The sequence below is a fragment of the Falco peregrinus genome, chromosome 8 (genome assembly GCF_023634155.1).
Source record: "Falco peregrinus isolate bFalPer1 chromosome 8, bFalPer1.pri, whole genome shotgun sequence".
Taxonomy (NCBI): Eukaryota; Metazoa; Chordata; class Aves; order Falconiformes; family Falconidae; genus Falco; species Falco peregrinus.
The window spans coordinates 64,400,472-64,423,158 of NC_073728.1; the positions used below are offsets into that span (position 1 = coordinate 64,400,472).

Consider the following 22,687-nt stretch of genomic DNA (forward strand, 5'->3'; position numbering starts at 1 on the left):
CGTTCCTCCCACCCTTCCCTCCCCAGAAGTTACTTGCCGTTGCAGCATGGGCAGGGCTCGCAGACCCGTGGCACTAAGCGAGCCCGATTCCTCGGGTATCTGGACCTGCAGCCGCCAAAAGGACACTTAAAGACACTTGTGATGTGAGAGATGAGCCCAAGTCCTCGGTTCACAGCTGGGAAGTGGGCACAGCCTAACAAGAGGCAACATTTCAGTGAGAGAACAAGGCCAGGACAAACCAGACTCTCAAAACTTGCCTTCGTTCTGACACGGCAGAAACAGCAGGACACTGTGTTAATTGTCATATCTTTATTCATCAATGGAGAGGGGGAAAGGCGGAAGACTAAACACATAAGAAAGGTACGGAGATAAATTAAAGCAGTTGAGGAGCACAGTCTGAGAAGATAACAAAACAGCAGCCTTTTAGCAAAAAATATTCACAGGGATCAATAATGAGAAACTGGGGCAGGGTGGGAGGAAACCATGTAAACGCAATAGCAAAGAACAGCCATACCTGCAACTCATAAACCTATTACAATGACATAAAGAAATTTCAATTAAAATTATCCGAGACATTTATCTGTCAAAATAAACTGGAAGTAAAAAGTGAATGAGTAACTTCCAGAGCCTCTCTCCCCCAGCCCATCGGTAACTCAGCCTCTGCACCAGAGCAGCTTCTGTCTGGAGGTGCCACCACACGCTTGTGTTGTGCCTGCAGCACTGCTTACAAGAGAGACCCCCACAAAACAGCAGCAATATGTAATATTCAAAATTTAGTCCTTGAATGATGCTTTTTGTTTTCATTTTGTCAGCTGCTACAATCTTCAGCAAGTAGATACAGCCCGAGTAGACACCATGCAACAAGCTTTCCCAAAAACTCTTTAACCCCGACAGAAGGGCTGTATTTACAGGTTCGTGACCCTTAGGCTTTGGAGGAAAACCTGGCCAGGAAAGCTGCTTTTAGCAGAAATGTCTAAATAACCAAGAAGGGAAATAAGGATCAGCTGCCACCCTGTGGAATGAAAGCACATCTGCATCGGTAGAGCCTTTCGTATAGCGCTCTGGGAAAAAACGGAAGCAAAACAACGGGACCTTTGAGATATGAGAAAATAAAGGGAAGTAGAACAGCAAGATATCGAAGAGATAATACATGATATGCTTTAGTGCTCTTCGCAAAACAGAATGTAAAAAAGATACCCAGAAAGAGTCTGGGTAACGAAGCAAGCGCAACAAGAGCTTGGGATGCCTTAGGGTTCCTACATTTAACTCAGCATACTGCAGCAAGCGACCAGACTCTGAACGACTACCAAAAACTAGTGAAAGAATTCAAACAACTCCCTCTCCCCTGCCAAAGTCCCCAGTAACTCAGTCATTTCACACCACCATGCTTCAGAGCATGGGTAAACTGGTGATGGCATCAGTAAGAGGCTTTTCCAGTATGTATGTGAACTCCAGGCTGCCACCATGCAGCCTAAGCAGCGGGGATGGAGGCTGCAGCAGCCCACCCACTTCTGTTTGGGTTTCTCCATGTTCCCCTTCTGGGGTAACAGCCTTGCAGCACTACAGTGGCTCCACTGATCAGTTAGAGTATTCCTGCAGCAAACAGAATGGTCCCAACAGCTGGCTTCTACAAAAAATGGCTTTTCAATGCAGTTTAGATTCTATTTAATTCAAGATATGCATTGCCTCAGACTAGCAAGCAGCAGCAGCAATGCTGCAGTTTCCATTCAGTTGCTAGATTCCCCAACAGGGCCTGGGGAAAAGAGAAAGCTTGGAAAATTCTGTGATTTGGCTTTGGCTAAACTTATATCCAGCACATTTCCTTATAAAACTGACACCGAGCGTTGCTAGCGGAGAGCCTTTACATTAGCTCCATGCTGGCACAGGGAGGTGGTCACTAAATATGAGGCTTGGCCATGAGAGCCCATTTGTACCTCCCTCAATAATATATTAATTTCTTATAAATGTAACTCTTTAAATCCTTACTAAGTGTTTCCTATAATGCAATACATGCTCTTGGCGTCACAGTTACCTCAGGGCAATCCAAAACTTTTAGTTGAAATTTAGCACCTGCCTGAAAGCACTATGTTGTTTATTTAACCCTGACCATACGATGGAAACATGGGGCAGAAATGTATCAGTTGGTTTGGTTTTTTTTCATACAAAGCCTGACAATAAAGAATCCTCAGCCCTACTCTAAATTCTGTTTCTCTTTCCTACACTAACCTCTCTGCCATGTCCTGGACCTTTCTTCAGCCTGTAAGTCTCCATCTATGACGTTGCAGATAAAAGATCTCCTCTTTCTCAGCATCAGAGAGCACCTCAGACTGTCTCATTATGCTCCCGTCAGGCTTCCCATGTATTTTGAGATGCAAGGTCAGACACTCCGTGCTCCTCTCGCTGCTTCCCGCACCGCCTCCTGGCACACCGGCCACCCCTTGGTTTGGCTTTACCAGCAGCCTTGTGAGGGTGCCTCTGCCCCATCACCCACGTCATTAACGAGGGTGCTGAGCAGGGCCAGAGCCAGCAGGGAGCCCCGGGGTAGCTGCTGACTGCTGGCTGCCCCCCGGGCTGTCACCCCCCTTACGCCCCTCAACCCGTACCGCATCAGCGTTTCCATCAAAACCGCACCCAAGACAGCATCCAAACCCCTTGTGCCCACATGATCTCGTACAGTTAAGAAATAAAGTCAGTGCCTTTTCCTGCAACACTTGCACTACTAATCACATTGTTGACAAAGAAAAAAAACAACCAAACCAACCTGTCTGTTCTTCAGAATGCTGACTCTCTGTTGCCATGGTCACAAATTACCATAGGAACCATTGGAGACATCTGTATTTTTAGATTAAAATTGCTTCTATTTTCACAGCATATAGATCTAACTGAAAGAAACTACTCATTCCTACTGGAAAATACCACAAAATTCAGAGTATCAATTAGGGCAACACCACTGAACACACAAACACGCAGAAATGGGTTAATTGCAAACGGCATTGGGAACTGCCACTTAGAGAGCTACCTCCTTCGGCTAGGAGGTGGTTGGAGTAGCCACCAAAGGGGTCTGAGGACAGCAGCAAGGGGGCCTGAGGACAGCTGCCCTCACACGGTACTGCCTCAGCAAGCCTGGCTGGGAACTGGCTGGATTGGAAAGGCCGGCAAGCTCCGTCTTAACGGCAGCATTACCTCGTACCTCTCCATCACAGCCCCAGCCGGGGGGTGTGGGTATCTCCCACCCTAAGGCTGGACCTTCGCTCCCACGCACAGCAAATACCGACATTCATCCTCGCTAGCGGAGAAGCCTCTGCTCGCTCTCATGACATACATTACGTTATGCCTATACCCTCTGGTGGACAAAAACCAATTCACAACCCTCCCTTGTGCCTTCAGATCAGCACTGTGCTAACGGGAACTTTGTCAGGAAAATGCTGAATGAAAACCAGGCGTTGCTGCTCAGTCTCTGATTTCTGCACTCAAGGAAGGTCCTTCAGTCATCCTCATCCTGCCAGAGCTGCCTCCATTTCTCTGTTTTCTTGCCGGGTTTTCATTCAGCCAACACTGTCCCACACACAGCTCAGCATGCCTGAGAACTCATGGTAACATGTCAAAATAAAAATGTTCTGTATCTCTGTGATTTTCACAGCATTTGACAAATAGTCTAGTAGAGGAGCCAAAGTGAGAGCCCACCAGCTCAGTGCTTTCCCCAAACGGCAGCAGCCCGAATAGACAAGGCTTTATTCAATACTGTGTTCGAGGATCCAGATAACTTACCTCCTATTTTAGAAAGCCACCAAAAATCTTCCAACTTCCTTTTTCTTAAGTTACTAAGCATTACTTAGGATAAAAACTTAGCTCCCTTGCATGTAACAGTTTTATCTGCTTGCCACCCAGCCCGACTCTCCTCCCTGACCTGCTGCACAGAACACGACCAAACACCCACCCTCGGCAAGTCAGCACAGCAACGCACTTCTACAGCTGCCACAAATTCTTTCGTCTCAGACAGTTACATATTCCAGAAGACTTGAACTCTTGCTCCTTTCCAGTTCACTCTTCCTTGCCACCTTCCCACAAACATCACTTCCAACACTACCTGACTAGATGGCCGCTGCCCCGAGGCTCCGCAGCAAGCACACCTCAGCCAGAACCCACTGCAAAAGGGGGATGTGTCAAACTGCTACTGGCAACAGATGCTCAGACCCCACCTGGGCTGCCAGCCTCAGCCCCTGCTGCACAAGCCACTCTATGATTCTAGGTCAATAGGATTAAATAATGGAAAAAGGCTAAATTTCGGCTCTAGAAGGCAGTATTTTTCATGTCACAGGCAGCAAAATGGAAGTAGCCCCTTGCTTAGTAAGTGAACACATAAGAAACATAACTGGGTCATGAAAGGATAGGAGCTGAAGAACAGAGCAAGGAACTGTTTGCTTACAAGGGGTTCACGGAAAGGTTTTAGGCAAAGAAGCAGCAAAGACCTAGATTTACCTGCAAAACTGCAGGAAACCCCACCAGTTTGCCACTGTTTCTTTTCACTTTATATAATTTTGGTTCCAGTTCTCATCAGAAATAGAGCATTGGCAATTCTGACACTAAATTCTGGGGTTCCACAGAGAGCTGTGTATGTAAGCGCAGCAAAGCCCAGCATTTGGTGCACCCAAAACCACACGTTTTGTGTGTGGTGGGGTAAATTCCCAGATGAATGCATCCTCTGGAGCTCCCTGCTGGTGGTTTCCCACCATAACATATCTACTACAAAGTGATGTGAGGTACTCGATGTTCACCAGGTCTTCCCTGCACATCAGCTGCCCGCTGACGTAACGCTGAAATTTTATTGTTCTGAAGTGATGAAAGGTTCAGGCATCTTAATGCATGTAGCTCAAGCCCAGCTCAGAAAGGTAAGGCGCTGAAAGAAGTGCTGCAAGAGAGAAATCAGGCTCTAATTTGTAGGGTGCAGAGTTCACGTATTGCTTGAGGATCAGAAAGTCAGCAGTATTTCTGGCCAACTCTCTGGCACGCAGCCCATCTTCCACTCTATCGCACAGAACAGGTTCTCAGCTGCTGTGCAGGTCTGTGGTCTCCATTTACTGCCCAAACCAATTGTTCCCACAAGTTACTCCGTCCACCTCTTACGATCTCTTCTGAAGACTCTAGGCTTCTTAACACCACCTATAAATAATATGACCGAGTTATGTTTACAGTGTCCTGTAACAGTGCCAGATTCCAGATGTAAGGTGACCAGGAATCCTTTCTCCTCGGTAGCACTAAGCACACGCCCCCCCTGCCCCTTGCAGTGTATGCATTTCTGCACATTCCAGGTCTGGAACACTAGATTCAGCAGGCTCCAGACCACAAAGAGCACCCAGGAGCTGCTGGGCAACTGCTCTAGGTGCCCTGCTCAAGCAGGGAGGCTGAACGAGATCACCTCCAGAGTGGTCCAGCTCTGAGGACTCGATGATTCTATGAGCTCATACAGCTTCAGCATTCCCTGCTGGTTTTCCAGGTACCTGACTTTACTGGGCGACTCAGAAAGCAGCACCACAGCACACTCCAGCCAGGCAGCACACTGCAAATTCATAGTGGGTAAAGCAAGAAAAGCTGCAGTACCGAATCACACGGAGATGTGATTCATCATCTCCCCAGCAAGAGGCACAGCAATGTGACAATACACTGTCCCCATCAGAAAGGATAAGAAAATGAGTTTTTTACCCCCTAGATTTCTCCCTTAGGCAGTAAGCCACACTTTCCAGCATTATATGCAAGCCTGGAAGACAAGAGAGGAAAACTCAGCTCAATCCCACAGCTGCTCTCAAGCGTACGACAACACTTCAAGTTAATGTGCAAGCCTCCTTGATACAATGCAACGTGCAGATCCAAGAACCAGCAGAGTATTCCACAGTTATTCCACCTTCCTCCTAAGGCACTATATTTCCTGCTGATTAAGATGACAAAAAATACAGAACAATTTCTGGCAAGTGGGGGTTCTGTAGAAATCTTGCTTTTTCAGGGCTGAAATTACTTGGCCGTATACTGTGAGGGAGTCATACTTCCAAGAGGGATGTATAAAAAAAGAAAGCCCAGCACTGCAAAAGGACAGTGAATGGAATGCAATGCACTGCAACGGGGGAAGATGCAGCTTCCCTGCAACAAGCTTTGCTTGTTGGTGGTGTTGGTCAGGTGTTGGTCAAGAAGACCAGCATCGCCCTCTCTCATACACCCTCTTCCCACCAAGGAAGTTACTCCAGTCTAAAAGAAATCAGTCCCCCAGCCTTGGAAACGTAAGGCTGGAGAATCAGAAACCTGATAAAGAACAGTAAGAAATTAAGATGTTTAGCTGAAGCTTAAGGTTTAAAACCTGTCAGCAGTCTGCCCTATATTTTCCTATTTCTTACCCACCACGGAGAATACTGCCAAGCAAGAAAACATTTTTCCCTTTCGTGCAGCAACTTGTTAAGTTTCTCTAGAAGGGAAACCACATTTCACACTTTTCCAACTGCCGAACTCTGACTTGTAGTATTACAAAGCATGGAGGTACATTTCTTTCCAAAAGGTAGTCATGGCTTGACGTTGTATCTCACGGTACAGGTATTTTGGGCTAATTTTTAGGCACACAAAGTCTGACACAAACATACCACTCCCTCCACACCCCACCTCCAGGTATCATTTTCTCTTACTGAGTTTCCCCTCTGTGCCCAGACATATTAGAGAAGGGTTATAAACACTTACTGAACACAAGGGGTTCTATTGCTAGGTGAAGATTTAACCATTTGCTTAATTGCACAATGAAGCTCACAGATGACACTGAAGAGAAACTACATTCCAGCATTTCCTGCTGAAAACACTGAACAAAGCTGATAAAAGCATTTTATCAAAACAGCACATTCAGCGTTCTCATTAACAAGAGAATTTCTGCGCAAGACCATGTCATCCAATGCTGAACTATATCTAGAAACTCACTAAGAGGTCACGTGGGTGGTGGCAGATCTGCAGAGGCTTTGATCAAGCAGAGCACAATCTAGCAGCCACGTTTGTACTGGAAGAAGAAAATCGTGTCCATGCTAAGACACTGTTCTTGCTCTGGGTAAGTTCTGCTGCTTGACATTACCAGCTTCATATCGCAGACTAGATAATAGTCCCTGACTCTACCCCAGACTCTCTTACAGCCAGAAGTCATTTAACTCCCCTGTACAACAAAAGCCAGGCTAAGCCTGGCCCGTACTTGCCCACAGGCTACCGACGTCGAGCATCAGTGCTAAGTGAAAGACACTTGGCACAGGACCTAGCACAGGAAGACAAAGGTCAATCCAAATCCCGAAACTGAGTCTTCAGAAATTCTTCCTATGCTTCAAAGCAGGAAGTTACTACAAATGAACCGATTCTAGAAAACGTTCTGGAAAGTCACTGTATGAAACCCGAGTGCTCCGAGACTATCACAACGCACGCACAAGGCAAGGGCAAGAAGATCAGCGTAAGGGGACTACCCAGTCCTTGGCTTCCAAATCAAGTCCTTCACAATGATTTACGTAAATAATTTGCTATGGAAATTTTTAGTTTTAAAAAAATATTTCAAGAAATATGGTCATAGAGATATTTGGTATATAGAGAATAATGGTTCTCTCTTGCTCAGTACAGTAAAATCCAGGACAGCAATTCCTCACAACTCCGTCTTCCACACAACCAGTAAAGATTTTTATCCCTCTCATAGAAAGAGGAATTTCCTTTGGAAACAGAAAGAACTCCTGCTTCAGGACATGCCTTTGCATGTACTAGTGAGATACGTATTCAATGTTTGCCAACAAACTAAAAAGGACAAAATACTTGGGTTTTTTTGTGAAATTCAGAACTCAAAGCCAAAGCAAGGATTTTCTCCTGGCTTCTGGATAAGGCCTTGCGGATAATTTCAGACGAGTATTTCTGACAAGATGCAAGTTTCTGACATGGTCTGTCAAGACTTCATTTTTGAAAAGCTACAAATGAAGGTAAACCCAGCTTAACTGGTTTCCTAAAATAACTGGTCAATTCATAAAAATCTGCCACCGAGAGAATGCAAATCAAGAAAAAATTCAGTCCTAATCCTCAACTTCACGAACTTTTGAAAGGCTGTTCTTTAGGACAGAAATACTTGTGGAATGCACTTGCAGAAGTGCTTCTATACACTGTCAGTGGTACAATACTGGGCTCTGTGAAGAATCCACCATAACTTCAGAAATGCGACAGCAAAAGATGTGGGCAAACGCAAATGCCTGCACCTAGCGCTAAGAACGGTCTTCAGCAGGGGCGGAGAAGCCTGGTTCCTTTGATAACTACTTTCAGTAAACATTAAGACCATGAGTATTCATTCAGACACCCATGTAACAGTGCTCCCCCATGACAGGTATCGGCAACAGGAACCCTCATCTCATTAATTCCCACCGACCCTGTTGGCACGTGTACGCGGCGGGGATCTCCCCTTAACAATGTTCAACAGGTTAGAATCCAGTAAGGCTTGGCACGATGGGAATTTTCTCTGCAGCACTGCAATTTCACTCCCACAATCCATACTCTACATTCAGCGTAGCTCTGTCCCAAGTGTTACAGGTTGGTCAACTCTCAGGACATTGATAAACATGGCACATGGTCAGACAAAATTTGTGCAAGGGCTGCAGCAGGATCAAGCAAGTGGACTAATTAATCACTGTATTGTGCCCTGCTCCCCGCTTTTTATCCCCCACCATAAACGGAATCCTGGAATTAGCAAAATTCATACATTAGCTATTTGTCAGTTCTCATGCCCTGAGAACTGGATCTCCTAAAGCTGAGAGACAAGGACTTCCGAAATTCTCAGGCATGACTGCAGACTATATTGAGCTGGATTTTCCCCAGTCACCTGGCAGAATGAAAGAATTTGTCCATAGTAACAAGCATCAGGATAACATGGAGTTCAACTGCTAAATGGCAAAGCAACAGTCTCCTGGCCAGCTCTGCATGGAACCCGCCTCACGGATGCTCTCACAGGAATCAAGGCGAACAACTGAACCTGAAACAAAATCCAAGCAGCTTCCAAAAGAGCCAAAATCTTACAGGTGCCCAACTTTCCTTCTCAGCAGTTAACTCGTACAGAGACCTGTAGCTACTCCATCACATGTGCATACAACAGCACATTTTCTTAATTAGTCAGTTTTTCAATTCCTCACTTCACCTTCCAGAAAAAAGAAAATAAAGAACAATCTCTTCATCTTCCAGTACTAGTAATGGGAATTTAACACACTCCTCACATGAGCTAGTCCTGTATGCTCAAAAGCACTCGGCATACATCATTTCGGTCACCTTCTCAAAGGGGATGGACATAACGAGTACAGTCCATTGGGGAGGATGAATCATGGTGGGCACCTCTTAACAACACGCAGCTGCAGAAGAATACCCAGAGCAAGAGAAGACATTTTAGGGAGCCACCCACCCCTGTGGAACTCCAGTGTCTAATATTTTTCCAGCTTCTGTGCAATGGATGTCTCTAACCCTAGTCAGTTCTTCCAGCAAAGATTCTCCCCAACTAGGGTTACACAGTGGGAATTCCAAAGCAACAGGCTATGTACAGACATATCAGCATCCCCTCCAACAAACAGATGAAAAGGAGAAAATTCCTGAGGATATGTATCCTCTCCTCCATTTTCTGAATCCCAGCCTCCCCCTTGCCTTGGAATGAGCTCTACAAAGCAGTATATCTGTTATGTACATGAATCTCAGCTCCCTTCCTTTGGGGAGTTTCCCCTCGAAAGCGACAGGCAAATCCCGGGACAGAGACAGGTGCTGGGGAGGGGGAGGTCTCCTTAGGATGACTCGCCAGAAGCAAAAGAGCCTGCAGCTTTCTTCTTAGGGCGGGCTTTCACGCCTCTTACTGGAAGCTGAGAAGAAAGAAAAAGAGGCATCTTAGGTTACTGTAACACCTAAATGTCTAACAGAAAGACAGAAGAATGAAGAGCAAAACCAGGGCAGCACAACTCCAAGGCGATGACGCCCCTGTCCATGTCATCTGTTGTTTCCAAAAGGCGATTTCACCATTCCATCTGGTTTTGGTTAGCAAACAGATCACACTGAGCATATCCATCAAATAGCAACCTGGATAGAACAACATTCTAGAACAGGACAAGCGTGATAATAAAATCAATATATAATATATTATTGTATAATAACTAAATAAAGTAAAATCAGCTGTCTCAACAGAAGATTAGACACAGCAATATTTCCAACTGGTAGCATTCGCATAACACTTCACTACTACAACTCTTCTGCCTCTGGAGTGCCATTCCAAATGCTGTGCTCTGAAAGACGTGGGAACATCCTGAACTAGTTTGCACGCTTCGCTCCAGTGCCTTTCATTGTAGAGATCAGAAAGAGGAGTGCATATATGATCTATGATGTGTTCAGCCCTCCTGGGCAGTCTTGGAGATCTCAGTCAAAGACTTCTGGCAATTCCAGCATCTGAACCAAAGATCTAAACAGACTGAGCATAAAACCCAACATGCCTGCAAAGGGCTTTATCAGAATTTCTATATTCACAATAAACACCACAGAACGGGCATTACTGTCTTCTCACAATTTCATTTTAAAAATTCCTCACTAGGAAGCTTGGAATCAGATTTTGTTCCTCTTATTTCCCTGCTGCCATCTAATATGGTAGGGAAGAAAACAGAGGAGGTCAGCTCAGAAATCAGCCTTGGGTATTTAAAACAGATCCAGGCTGATTTTAAATGCATCTTCAGACCTACACGTCCACCCCTGGAGATAGTGAAAAGCCATCTGGGCTTGGACTCAGGGAACTGGCTCTAGATGGCCTCTCTTGAGCTGTGGGGTTGGACCAGGTGACCTCCAGAGGTCCCCTCCAACCTCAGCTCTTCCACAGTTCTGTTACACACATCTTCATCACACCCAGAGGTGTCCTGTCCTGTACACGGCAAAATCAAGTTAACGGTACAACTTGAAGTGATGCTCTAAGCAATACTTTCCTCCAATTTAATATTTAGCCTGAAAAGCTCAACAATGTGAGTCAGTCATAGAGCACTCTATCTTAAAAGGAAAATTAAAAATAAAATTAGGAGTCCAAGCTGAATCAAGCAAATAGGACCCCAACTTCACAAAAAGGGAGAAGCATTTTACCATGTATAAATTGAACCACAAGAAATGTTTAAGAGTTTAAGAGTAAGAGCAAAAACCTGGAAAGCAGCACCTCAAAAGGCACATTCTACAAAAGACACCAACAGCTGAAAAATAATTGTTAAACTAAAATGGCTCTCGGATGCAGCTGCATTTATTTCCATGTATGGTGTTTTTACAATAAGAATACAGGCAACTCGCCTCCCATCTGAATGTCTCTAAATATCCTGGATCATCACATGGACATATGGAGGGGACAGCTCAATGACGACCAGTCACCCAAACTTTAAGACAAAACCCTGGGGCAAGGGGGAATGGGGAGCGGTGCGGAGGAGGAAATTACATCTTCCCCATATCCAATACGCCGGAGTCCAGGAAGACCTAAGAGGGTACAGAACCACTGCATTTTAAATGAGGGGAAAGCGGTTGTCCCAGCGCTAAACGTCACGGTAGCATTAAATATTCTTTCCTGTCTGTTACAGTCTGAGGACAGAGCCAACAAAACACGTCAGAAGTGTCCGATGCTGCACCCTTCAACGCAAAACCTGAACCAAAGCCAAGCTGGCTCCTGATTTCTGCCAGGGTCTCACAGGCATGATAGAAGTACAAATGCTAGAGGCTGGTACAGCGAGTACACGGCAAGTCAGCCCACGTAGGGCCCAACTAGCAGAGTCCAGCCCCGTCTGCACGGACAGCTTCTAAACACACCGTGACTACGAAGCCAGAGCCTTCCACCAAAGCTCGCAAATCAGTGTTTGTGCTGGGAGTAATCTACACACAGCTCACCTCAGCTTTCACCACCTTCTTAGGCGCTTTGAGGCTCTGGGTGCGTTTAGGAAGCTTGTCTCCTGCATCTTCATCTGACGGGTCTGTCCTGGTCTCCGACGGGATTCCGTTAGACCTCTGTGCCACACTGCTCTCCTCTCCCGAGGAGTAACAGGAAGCTAAGGAGTATGGGAAAAAGTGTTAGCAAATACTTTTGAAAGATCATGTTTAGTCTAAAACAGACCATCCTGAAGGACCACATGAAAGGGGGACGTCAACAATCCTTAAGAAGGATAATCCATAAAGTACAGAGATGTGTTAGTAGATGGGAGGGGATGAAGGAAGGCAATGCAACTCCTACCAGATAATCTGGAATCTTGCAGCCTTTCTGCGACCCAACGCATGAGAAGCTCAGGGGAGCCTTCCTCCCCTCCTGGCTCCCCACATGAGGCCTCCTACAATGGCCTAGCAGGGTGTTCTGTACCTGAATCCTCAATGGTTTCAAGAAGACTCCCACCAGAGGGGTGCACCTGTGGCTCATGGCTTCGTATATGCACAGCATCTTCATCCCGGATCAGAGTGAGATCCTGCATGCTGAAACTGCGCAGCTTCTCAGACAACACTCCCTGGCCCTAAGAGGACATAAAAACAAGGGTCAGGGGCACCTCGCCTCCACCAGGACCATCTCACGTGGGACCATTTAGAAGAGGAAAGGTGCCCTATTCCCCACTAGGGTGCTCTGAAAAAAACAGAGAAGGGAAAAAAAAAAAGTATGGTCCCAAGATCAACAGGTAAGAGATTAAAGCAAAATCCACTCCACTCTCCCACCACTTTTCTTAAGTCAAAGGGTGGGACTAAGTGCAAGGAAACAGTGGAGAGGTGCCAGCAAGTACCAGCGTCCCTACCAGACCCATCGCACCGATGGCTGGCACAAAAAAAATAAATTGCTAGGGAGTTACAGAAGGTGTTGCATTACCTTTGCAGCTGCAGTAACTGCTGCATTGGCAGCAAGGTTTAACCCTCTCTTGCCAACTCGCATCATGGTTTCATAGCTCTTGTCACGAGCCTGAGTAATGTATTCATCAATTTCCTAGGAAGGCAATGTGGAACATGGCATTTAGCTCCTCATTAGCAAACATGATCAAAGTCTCCCCACCATCACCCTAAAAACCCCAAAGCTCACCTGGATGCTTTTTTCCAGGCTGTCATTGACCACATAACTGCAGTTTCTCTGTTACTTACACAGAGCTCTGCAAATGCAACTTTTACTTAAAGCATGCTGTTTCCAAGTTGCAACAACTGAAACAATGCAGTTGCTTATACTGACAATGTGAAAAACCAGCACGGCTACCAAACATGCTGCTGCTATCGTGATTCAAAGAGCTTAACCACTGACAGTGACTACGTGGGCTCATGACGCTGGGTTAGCCAAACATGCTATCTAAGCATTAGGCAAACTACTGGCTATGTTACAATCTTCAGTAAGCTGCAGCACGACATCGTGGTCAGAGACAGAACCATTCAACACCCGCTCATGTCAGCAGCAGCAGCACAACTGGCACGTCCCATGGCACGAGCCAGCTCCCGGGCACGTCGCTACCTTCTAACAACGAGCAAGTACCTTCTCCTTATTGGAAAGCGTTGGGTGCACAAACTTCCTGTAGAGGACACTGGAGCCCTTGGTGTAAGGGGAGAGCAGCCAAATCACAAATGCGATTTTCAGCTCGAAATAAAAGGGAAACCTGAGAGAAAGAGGGAAGAAAAAAAAAAAAGAGAGAGGGAGAGGGAGAGAAAGACGGAGAACTGGAATCAAGATCAGCACAGAGACAGATGGAGATAACTGGTAGGGAGCAGCACAGGCAGAAAGAGCAAAGGCAAGACAAAGGCTCAGAAACAAAAAGAATCTATATATCAGGTCAGAATAGCAAAACCCTCTTTGGAATCCTAGGACATACCTTCTTTGAGTCTCATTTAGTCTTTCATCCATAGCCATGAAAACTCCATAAACAGGGCATCTCTCAGCCCTGCAAACACACCAAATTACAAATCTGATAGCTACTCTCGTCATTCTGAAGTTTGTTTAGAGTATCCACTGGATGTTAATATGACATTAGTTTCCCCTCTCATTTTCAAAAGTTTTCAACTACATATCTCAGCAAATCTCAAGCTCCTGCTAGGGCTGATGGCTGTTTCTGACACCTCCCGCAGGTACACTCCCTGGATACAACACAGAAGGAGCATCAGTGTAAATGCAAGAGAGGAGGCAGCGTGTAAGTCCTTCATCTCTAGCCCTAACCCAGTCAAGACTCTGGGAAGCAGCAGCAGAGATTGCAACAGCGCAGTGCAAACCTCCTGCTGCCTCTATTAGCAGCAGGAGACTCCTGTTTTCTGTGGTCCATGAAGTGGGTGAACAAGCCAACGCTCTTGTACTTTTGACACCTTTGTCTGCTTTTCAAACTTTATGCAGGAAGAGGCAACACTGCCGAGCACTTTTGTAAGGCATGTGTAGCCGTTTCGTATTTCTTTAAAAGATGCCGCTCTCAGCTAGTATTCTTTCAGAGGTGTATGCAAAGCTCAAACAGTAAAGCAACGAAGAAGCTGAAGACACCCTGTTCCAAAGGTTTGGCTGAACACATGTAATGGTGACTTGTCATTTTTGGAGGCCTCCACACTGCCAAGCATGACACACAGCACTGAAAGGATTAAGAACCTGCTTCCCCCGGCTCCACGCCACCCCAGTCCCGCTAGCGAAAGAGAACTTCCTCAAGCAAAAACCACTCAGAGCACGGACACCTGATCTGCTCCTCCACACAACAGGCTGGCAAAGCAAAACAGGTCCCTTCCTTCCACCAGCCTTTTCTTTTTTTTTTTTTTTTTTTTTTTTTAAGTGTCTTTTAGGCCATTTCTCAAACTTTATCAGTTCACATTAACAGCTTCTCAAAAATATTTTATCTCATGACGATCCTTTTACAGATACTGTGTATTTATCTTAATAGTTTGCAAGTATACGAGATGAAACAGTTAAGACAGCAGCTACTACCCACAACATCTACAGATCTGCAGACCTTTCATAGGGACTGAACACTCATAAAGGAGAGTTTATTTTTAGCATCCTGACACTACTCCCCTCTCTTTAAAAAACAAGAAAACCAACCAACCAACCAAAAAAAAATGTCGCCAAGGAACTCACCAAGAAAGAACGATGTCCGTGAGCGTTTCTGCCGTGGTGAAAAAGGCAAACACAATCCAGTACATCATCCACTTCACCTGCAAAAGAGCAGTCACTCAATGGACATCCACCAGAACCAGGAAGAGAGTGAAATTCCTCCTCAGTAAAAATGACTCATCATCTCCACACATTAAGATGAATCCAACAACAAGAAGGCATACAGAATCAATTGCTAATGAAGAGGGTCACATACCAGACGGTACATTATAGTTTGGGAAAACATGTAGGATTATGTGCTCCAAATAGACAAACGCATACAGAGGCATGCGTGAACGCACGCCCTGTAGCAACATTGTGACACAACAGTGCTGAGGGCCCAAATAAGCTATGTGAAGAGTAAGCAGTTCACTTGAAGTTACAGTCTTTCATATATCCTGATTACTGTAATAAATATATATATACACACATGCGCAAAAGTTTAGTTTCAACTGTAGCCCTATATTTTCTTGATTTAAAGATTTTTCTTGGGGGGTGGGGGTGGGTGTGGGGGTGTGTGTGTGTGTGTGTAAGAAAAAAAAACAACCCAACACCAAAACCACAAATCAACAGATATGGTATTTTCTCTAACTCATTAATAAGCATTCTTTGCCTTAATCATTACTACCAGAAATTACATGAGCATTTCTCTTCTTTTTAAATAGTGACTAAGGATGAGAGGTCAGAAAGCAAAGAACATGCCACATGAACCTGATCTCCTTGTTTACGGTCCTGAGTAGAATTTACAGAGTGCACTTTGTGCTACTACAGTGCGCCTGTATCCTGACCGTCTATCTCCCTCCTTCCTCACCCCTCTCTGCAGCAGTAGGTATTTCTGTTAAAGCAAACAAAATAATCCCCCCCCCACCACACACACACTGCTGTTGTAGCAACAAGCCTCTCAGCTACAGGCCAATTGTTTCTGAAAAGGAATCAGTTGAATTATAAGACCTGCTACCCAAAAACTTCCAAAATCCAAAGAGCCAATATCGTATAAGGGAAATTGCCAGTTTTCTATGCTGTTAAGAAGTAATAATAAATGTAACTGGCAGATAAGTGGAAAGAAGTGGTCTTCGCTCAGAGCTTTTTTTAGTCTTTACTAAAAGCAACTTAAAACTCCTAGTATCATCAAGAATGGGAAAGGAAAACTAAACTGAATCAAATAAATTCCACAAATTAAATCCACACGTTAATTCGTACATTAAAATTACATGAACAGAGTAGTGATAGTCTTTGTTACAGCAAATGAAGCTATAAAAGCAGGTACTTCCCCACACTTGCACACATTGGAAAATTTGCCGATCTGTTCTTGAAAGACCCTCCAAAACTTTCTAAACAATAAAATTATGCTTCCTCCACCCCTGCTCACACAGTGGATGGTTTTGAAAACAGTGGTTAGCAGCCCAAATTATTTCCACTTTATTGTGCAATTTTTTTCACAGCAGAAAGTAGCAAAACTTGTATTTTATGGTACACTCCTGCCTTTTTTTTTTTTTTTTTTTCCCTCTCTCTCTCCTTGTATCATCTGTTTGGACAGGACCAGGACCAGGTGTCATTCACTCGACTTCTAAAGCAACACTACGCAATGCACGGTGAACTCTTCAATGCAGCCCTTGTATGAAAACGTGTGTGAATATTGATAAAACAACGGGGGCAAACGGGGACCCCAGTGGGCAAGAGATTTCAGAGAAGCTACATACCAGTAAATCTTACTTCATTATTAGGTAAAATTAAAGCAATGTTAATAAAAGCAATTAGCAGAAACGTAGCTATCTGTATTGCATAATGACGTATATGTTTTTTGCAGACATAAATTAAATCTCACAAACGTAACAGAATTCTTATGTGGTTTCCACAGGCTCTTGCTCCAGCACCTCCCTTACAGGCAGGGTTCAGGGGGCTCCTACAGAGTTTCCAGCTGGCCTAAATAAACACTCAAAGAAACTGTCAAGGATAAAAAGAGACTCTTGAGGACTAACAATTGCTTAAAAGAGAGGAAACAAAGGATAAAAATAAATGCCCATTTCTCACAATAAGGAAAGTTACCAGTGGAATCCCACAGGCTTCAGTGCTGAGATCCGTGCTGCTCATCTTCAAGAAAGATCTGGAAAAGGCTCTGAATAATAAGATGACAAAATGTGCAGAAGGTGCTTTTCTATCCAGGGGATTAGGAATGAGTTGATTAAAGAATTCAGAAAGTGATCTGTGCTGACTGTTCTCCAGCTGACCGTCTCATACATGGCTCAGCATGCCTGCACTTAGATGTGAATTCACTGTCACATTAAATACAAAGCAACGAACTTACAATGTCTGCTGCTTCTTAGTGAAAACTACCGTGGTTACAGAAATTTGCTCATGCCACTCAGGAGGGGTCACTGCAGACAGCCTGATGAAGCCATAAACTCAGTGCTCAGTAAAGTTTTTCATTCTGCTAACAGAATGCTCAGGGGTATTAGAAGAAGAACTGAGAAGAACAGAAAACATTGCTTTGTAACTATTTAAATAAACTGCGTGCTCACGTCTTTGATACTGGACACGTCTCTTGCTCTCCGTCTTCTCCTGCCACCCTTCACCCTACGCTCTACAGCCAAAGACAAAAAGAAATCTAGCTCTTAAATAAACTAGAAGGACCCACCTTCTAGCTCTAGAAGTCCCTGAAGTGCAGATGATCAGAAACTAGAAGAGCAGAAAGCAGAGGGGAAGAATCACTATTTTTTTTTTTATTATTATGTTTGTAATTACAGATTTTCCTTATGATGTTTGTAATCCACAGATTACAAACACCTTCAAAAACAGGGTCAACCAAGCCGTATTTTTTTCAATCCATTAAAAAGGAGTCACATCTTTGCTGCTGAAGCTGATGACCACCAATTTCAGCCAACTGCACGTAGATAGTCTCCCCAACTTGCACCAAAACCCTAAATAAAGTCAGTAAAAGCAAAAGCACAACTGAAACATAGATTGGACCAAAGCTGAAGGTGACACATAAAAAGAAAGAAATTACTTTAAAACAGTCTGACCTACTAGAAGCAGTTCATCACAGCTGCTTGAGCACTTGTCAGAAATTTATACCATGGTGGGGGAGAAGAGTAAGTTTTCACTGTACCCTGATGCCACAGACGGACTGCCTGTGGTAGCTTCGTCTGTGTCAACTCAACCTCCAACACACCAACAGATGCCCCTGTAAGACCCCTCTCCCACGCTGCTGTTAGCTCTTCAGCACTGTGAGCCAGTAGCCGTGCACAGACACCGCCGGCTCTCAAAACGTGCAGCACAGCATTCCGGTTTTCCACTGCCTTTTCCCAGGAAGAGCAGTTTGAGCAGACATTGGCACCCTTTCCTGTGTTGAACAACACTGGGCTCTCTCTGTCTTTCCACTTGGTTGGCTGAGAAGGAAGAAGCGCTCCAAGGATGAAGGAGTTAGGCAGACGGCAGTCCAACACCTGAATGCCTATTTCTGATGTAGCTCTCTCAAGGAGAAATAATTTATATAACATCAGTTTCAGCAGTTCAAATAAATTCTCTTAAACTAACTCCAGTATTTCACTGACACTAGAAACAAGAGGAAAGTTTCTGCTGCAATAATCTGGAATGATCTACTTCAAGAAAACTGTATCAATGAAGCATTAAACAAAACCCCAAAATGCATGCCACACTTCTCCACATCATCCCTAGTGGGGCTTACAACCAGGTCATTAGTAGTGATGTTATCATTAAGATAACTTTACAGTACTCAAGTACCATGTCTCATTTCTTTAGGAAAGCCTTACAGCAGTGTAGGTAACATCTACCAAAAGAAAATCCGATCAACACAATGTTTACGTTCTACAAGGAAACACACCGTTTAATACCTCAACAGCTAACCTACCCACAGAAAAAAAAGCAAGTTTTTACTGTGAAGAATGCCTACAGGCTCAAAGGCTCTGTATTTACCAGGTCTTTATAGGCTGTTTTAAAAAACAAGGGTGGTGTGGGTTTTCCCCTGCTCCCCTCAAGTTCTCAGCAAAACAATTTAAAGCTCCGAAACCTGAGCCTGTCTTAAAGTTAACACAGATTCTGTAACTGGAACACAATCCTTCTGTGACAGAGACTCATGAGCCAGAATAAAACTCTGGGTAAAAAAATATGCGTTTCATGCAACAAATGAAGGTCACAGACAACTGGAAGGAGGAGGAGAGGAAGACCAGAGAAGGCAATAGTGATACAATACATCTTCATACAGAACTTCAAAGGTAACTATGAAATCACAGGATCGTGCGATTATTCCAATAGTTTCTTTTCAGTTTCTAATGTTATTACTAATACACTTTGAATTTTAGTAAGGCTCACTGTAGTTTTGACTAGATCTCCAACACTCGCTCAGAACACCCGTACCAGTTATCCATGCCTCCTGAACATTTGCATTTTGACTTCTCTGCTGAGACCACTATTAAAAACCCCAAAGCCAACACCCCACCCCACCCAGCTCGATGCTGTGGTCTGTGACACTGTGCACTGCGAGCGAGACCCTCACCCCGGCTGGGCACCTCCTTCCAAACCCAGCAGGTGGAATTTTAAGCCAACACATAGGGAAGGTCAGGGCAATTCTAGAGAACTAAAGCAGCACGGGACAAAAAGGCCTATATCCTGCAATATTTATTGTTGACGCGTCATTCTGTAGGGAGGAGTGGAGCCAGTGGGGCGAGGAGCCTCAGGCTGCGTCACAACGCAATATTGACAACTAGCATCCTACTCACCGGTGTTACTATAACCATCAGGTTATTCCTCGCTGTAGGTAGACAGAAACTCATCTGACCCCTGAGACAAGCGGCTCACCTGGCCGGCCAGCCAGGGACACCCCTTGCGAGGCGATGGCAGGCTGCATTGCTGCAAGGCCAGCCAGGGACACCCCTTGGAGGGCATGGCAGGCTGCGAGGCGCCCGGGGCTGTGGGCACAGCAGCTGGCACAGGCAGGAGGGCAGGGGCAGCACCCCGACGGGACCCACACGCACCCTGCACGGTTACTCAGCCCTTTGTGAGAAAACAGCAGTGATGCTGAAAAAACTACAAAATACAGCCCCGAACCGGAGTACGGATAAAGTTAAGCGGAAAGAACTTGTCCTGCACTTTCAGATGCTTCCAGACGGCAGCGTCTCCCCCGCTCCCCCCCCCCCGCCCCATCCAGCATCTCCCGGTAAAAGGCAGCCACGTCTGCGGGATGCGACCCCCGCGTCGGTGTGTGCCCCCGGCGCCTGCGGGGGGGCCGGGCCGCGGCGAACCCCTACTCACATATTCCTTCACGTTCTTCGTCTTCACGGCCTTGTAGGAGGAGTAGGCGGGGTAGAGGGTGCCGAAGATGAGCCTGCGGGGGACAGACGGCTCAGCGCCCGCATAGCCGGGGGCTCCGCGCCGCCCCCGGCACCGCCCTGCGGCCGCCTGCGCCGCTACCGGCCGCCACCCCCCCCCCCCCGCCCCGGTCCCAGCGGGGCAGAACCGGCAGCACCGCGGCAGCCCCGGCCCCCCCCCGGGCCGCCCCCGCCGCCGCGCCCCTTCGGCCCCCCGCCCCGCACTCACACCACGAGGCGGGAGATGATCCAGGAGACCATGGCGGCGGCTCCGGGCGGCGGCGGCTCCGGGCTCGGCGGCGGGAGGCGGCTCCTACCGGGCAGGTTCCTGCAGCAGGCGCGGCCCCGCCCCGGGGGCCCGGGGGGAGGAGCCGGCGCGGCAGAGCGGGGGGGGCCGCGGCCAGACCCCGGCATCCCGCCCCGCTGCGCAGCCGGCACGGGGGAGGGGGCGGCGGGGGGGTCCCGGGCCGGCCCGGCGGAGGGGAGGGGGCGCCGGGCCGGCCCGGGGCAGGGAAGGGGAGGGGGCGCCCGGCCCAGGGCTAGGGGAGGGGACGGAAGGGGCTCCCGGGCCAGCCCAGCCCGGGGGAGGGAGGGGGCTGCCGGGCCGAGGGGGCGGAGGGAAGATGGCAGGCGGGCCCGGCGCACGGCGGGGAGCTGCAGAGGCGGCGCCGGCCCGGCCGCGGGTGCGGGCAGACGGGGAGCCCCGGCCACCGGAGCCATCTTCCCCAGCGCCGCCCGCCCCGGCCGCTCGGTGGGGCCCGGGGGCCAAGGGCTCTGGCCCTGCGGGGCTCCCGGGCTCGCCCCCGACCCCGAAACCGCGGGGCTGGCGGGGCCGGTGCCCCCTCCCTGCAGTCCCGGCCGAGCGGAGCCCCCCGGGCAGAGCCGGGGTTAGCGGGGGAGGGGCGGCTCCTGCCGCCCCCCGGCCCGGACAGACACTGCAGGTGAGGGCTGAGTAGGCCCAGATCTCTGGATCGCACCCAAATGGCCATTACATAAACCACTTCTTAATTAAAAAAAATAATTGTTAGAAAACTATTTTTCTATAAAAAACCCTAACACCCCCCGCAGCCGACCATCACACCCCAACCCCAAGCCGCACAATCCCGCAGGAAGGCAGCGCCTCGTTAATGGCCAAACAGCCTCTATGGGAACGCAGGAGACCAAAGGGTCAGAGCAGAAACAAAGAGCTGCCGGGGAGGAATTCCCTCATGGATGCGTGAACTTCGGTATAATGAGCAACGAAAAGTACAGAACATTTGTGTTTTCAACTCTTACATGTAATGGAAATTTGCTAATGTCTCTACAGATGGTGACAAAGAACATTTTGTCACAGTCTGCTTTTGGATATAAATGGCCACCAAATGATTGCATAAGGGGCTGCACAATTTACACCGTGGACGGCACAACCGACCTACAAATGGGGTAAGAGGAAACTGCTCTGACTGCTCTACCCCGCCAGGTAATGCCAAGGCATGTGACCTTTGCCAACACAGCGCTGTTTCCCACCGCAGCCCCCTGCCTGTTTCCCACCGCGGCAGCAGCTCCAGGATGTGAACCAGGTGTTGGGGCTCAGGTGAGCGAACGGTGCAAATGAAGAGGGACAATTCAGAGACCGGCCAAGTCCAACATAGGAAGAGCATGGGAGGGCTAAATAACTGCCACACAGGTTAAGTGGCACCTAAATAAAATGTGTTTCAGTGTTTCAGACTATTTATTATATCAAGGAGCAGTGGAAGGTTTACAGTGCATTAGAAATAAGTGGTGGCAGGAGCTACAGAACATGGACATCAGCATTAGTAGAGCAGGGGTCTTGTGAATGTGTCAAGTGGCAGCTCACTGTTAAGCAGCGCACCGAGCTTTAGAGCAACTTCAGGAAAGGCATTTAAAGCTAGCAATTTACAGTTAGCAGTAAGTAGCTCAATTTCTTCCCACATTTTAAAGAAGAACAAGAAATTAATTCATTAACTTACCTTCCCACAAGGAGAAACTACGGGTACCCAAGGGCTATTTTTGGAACGGAAGCCAGCTGCAGGTCAAATTAGAATGATTTATTAGTAGTATTCTTTTTATGATGTTATTAGTAATATTGTATACTGCTGTGTAATTAGGATCTCAAGACCTACCCAGGAATGCAATTCATCGATTGTTTTCAAATTAAGGCTGTATACCTTTCTAGCAGATAAGCTACTGCTGAAATAACTTGTGACAAATTTGTGTTCTATAAATGGTTAAAATAGGTGCCCAAATATCTACCCATCTATTACAGCCTGAA

General features: G+C 46.7%; 1 protein-coding gene across 2 annotated transcripts; it reads right to left on the reverse strand.

Annotated features, from left to right (window-relative positions):
• Positions 1 to 294: 294 nt before the first annotated feature.
• Positions 295 to 20,916, reverse strand: REEP2 (receptor accessory protein 2). 2 transcript variants are annotated; one of them, XM_055812886.1, is made up of 9 exons: positions 20,645 to 20,916; positions 20,360 to 20,432; positions 15,077 to 15,153; positions 13,842 to 13,910; positions 13,508 to 13,628; positions 12,863 to 12,976; positions 12,371 to 12,518; positions 11,908 to 12,065; positions 295 to 9,872 (listed from the first exon to the last, which is right to left on the reverse strand). In XM_055812886.1, the coding sequence occupies exons 1-9, from the start codon at positions 20,827 to 20,829 to the stop codon at positions 9,798 to 9,800; spliced, it is 1,020 nt and encodes a 339-aa protein (XP_055668861.1). In that variant the 5' UTR covers positions 20,830 to 20,916; the 3' UTR covers positions 295 to 9,797. The 2 variants fall into 2 exon arrangements, with proteins under 2 accessions (XP_055668861.1, XP_055668863.1); XM_055812888.1 differs by lacking the exon at positions 13,842 to 13,910 and having other exon boundaries at positions 20,645 to 20,914.
• Positions 20,917 to 22,687: the final 1,771 nt, after the last annotated feature.

Excerpts from the sequence above, each read along its gene's own strand:
- REEP2 (XM_055812886.1), bottom strand. The coding sequence starts at position 20,829 with ATGCCGGGGTCTGGCCGCGGCCCCCCCCGCTCTGCCGCGCCGGCTCCT. Across the intron at positions 13,629-13,841 it reads CTAAATGAGACTCAAAGAAG|GTTTCCCTTTTATTTCGAGC; the intron begins GTATGTCCTAGG and ends TCTTTCTCTCAG. Across the intron at positions 9,873-11,907 it reads AGAAGGTGGTGAAAGCTGAG|CTTCCAGTAAGAGGCGTGAA; the intron begins GTGAGCTGTGTG and ends CTTTCTTCTCAG.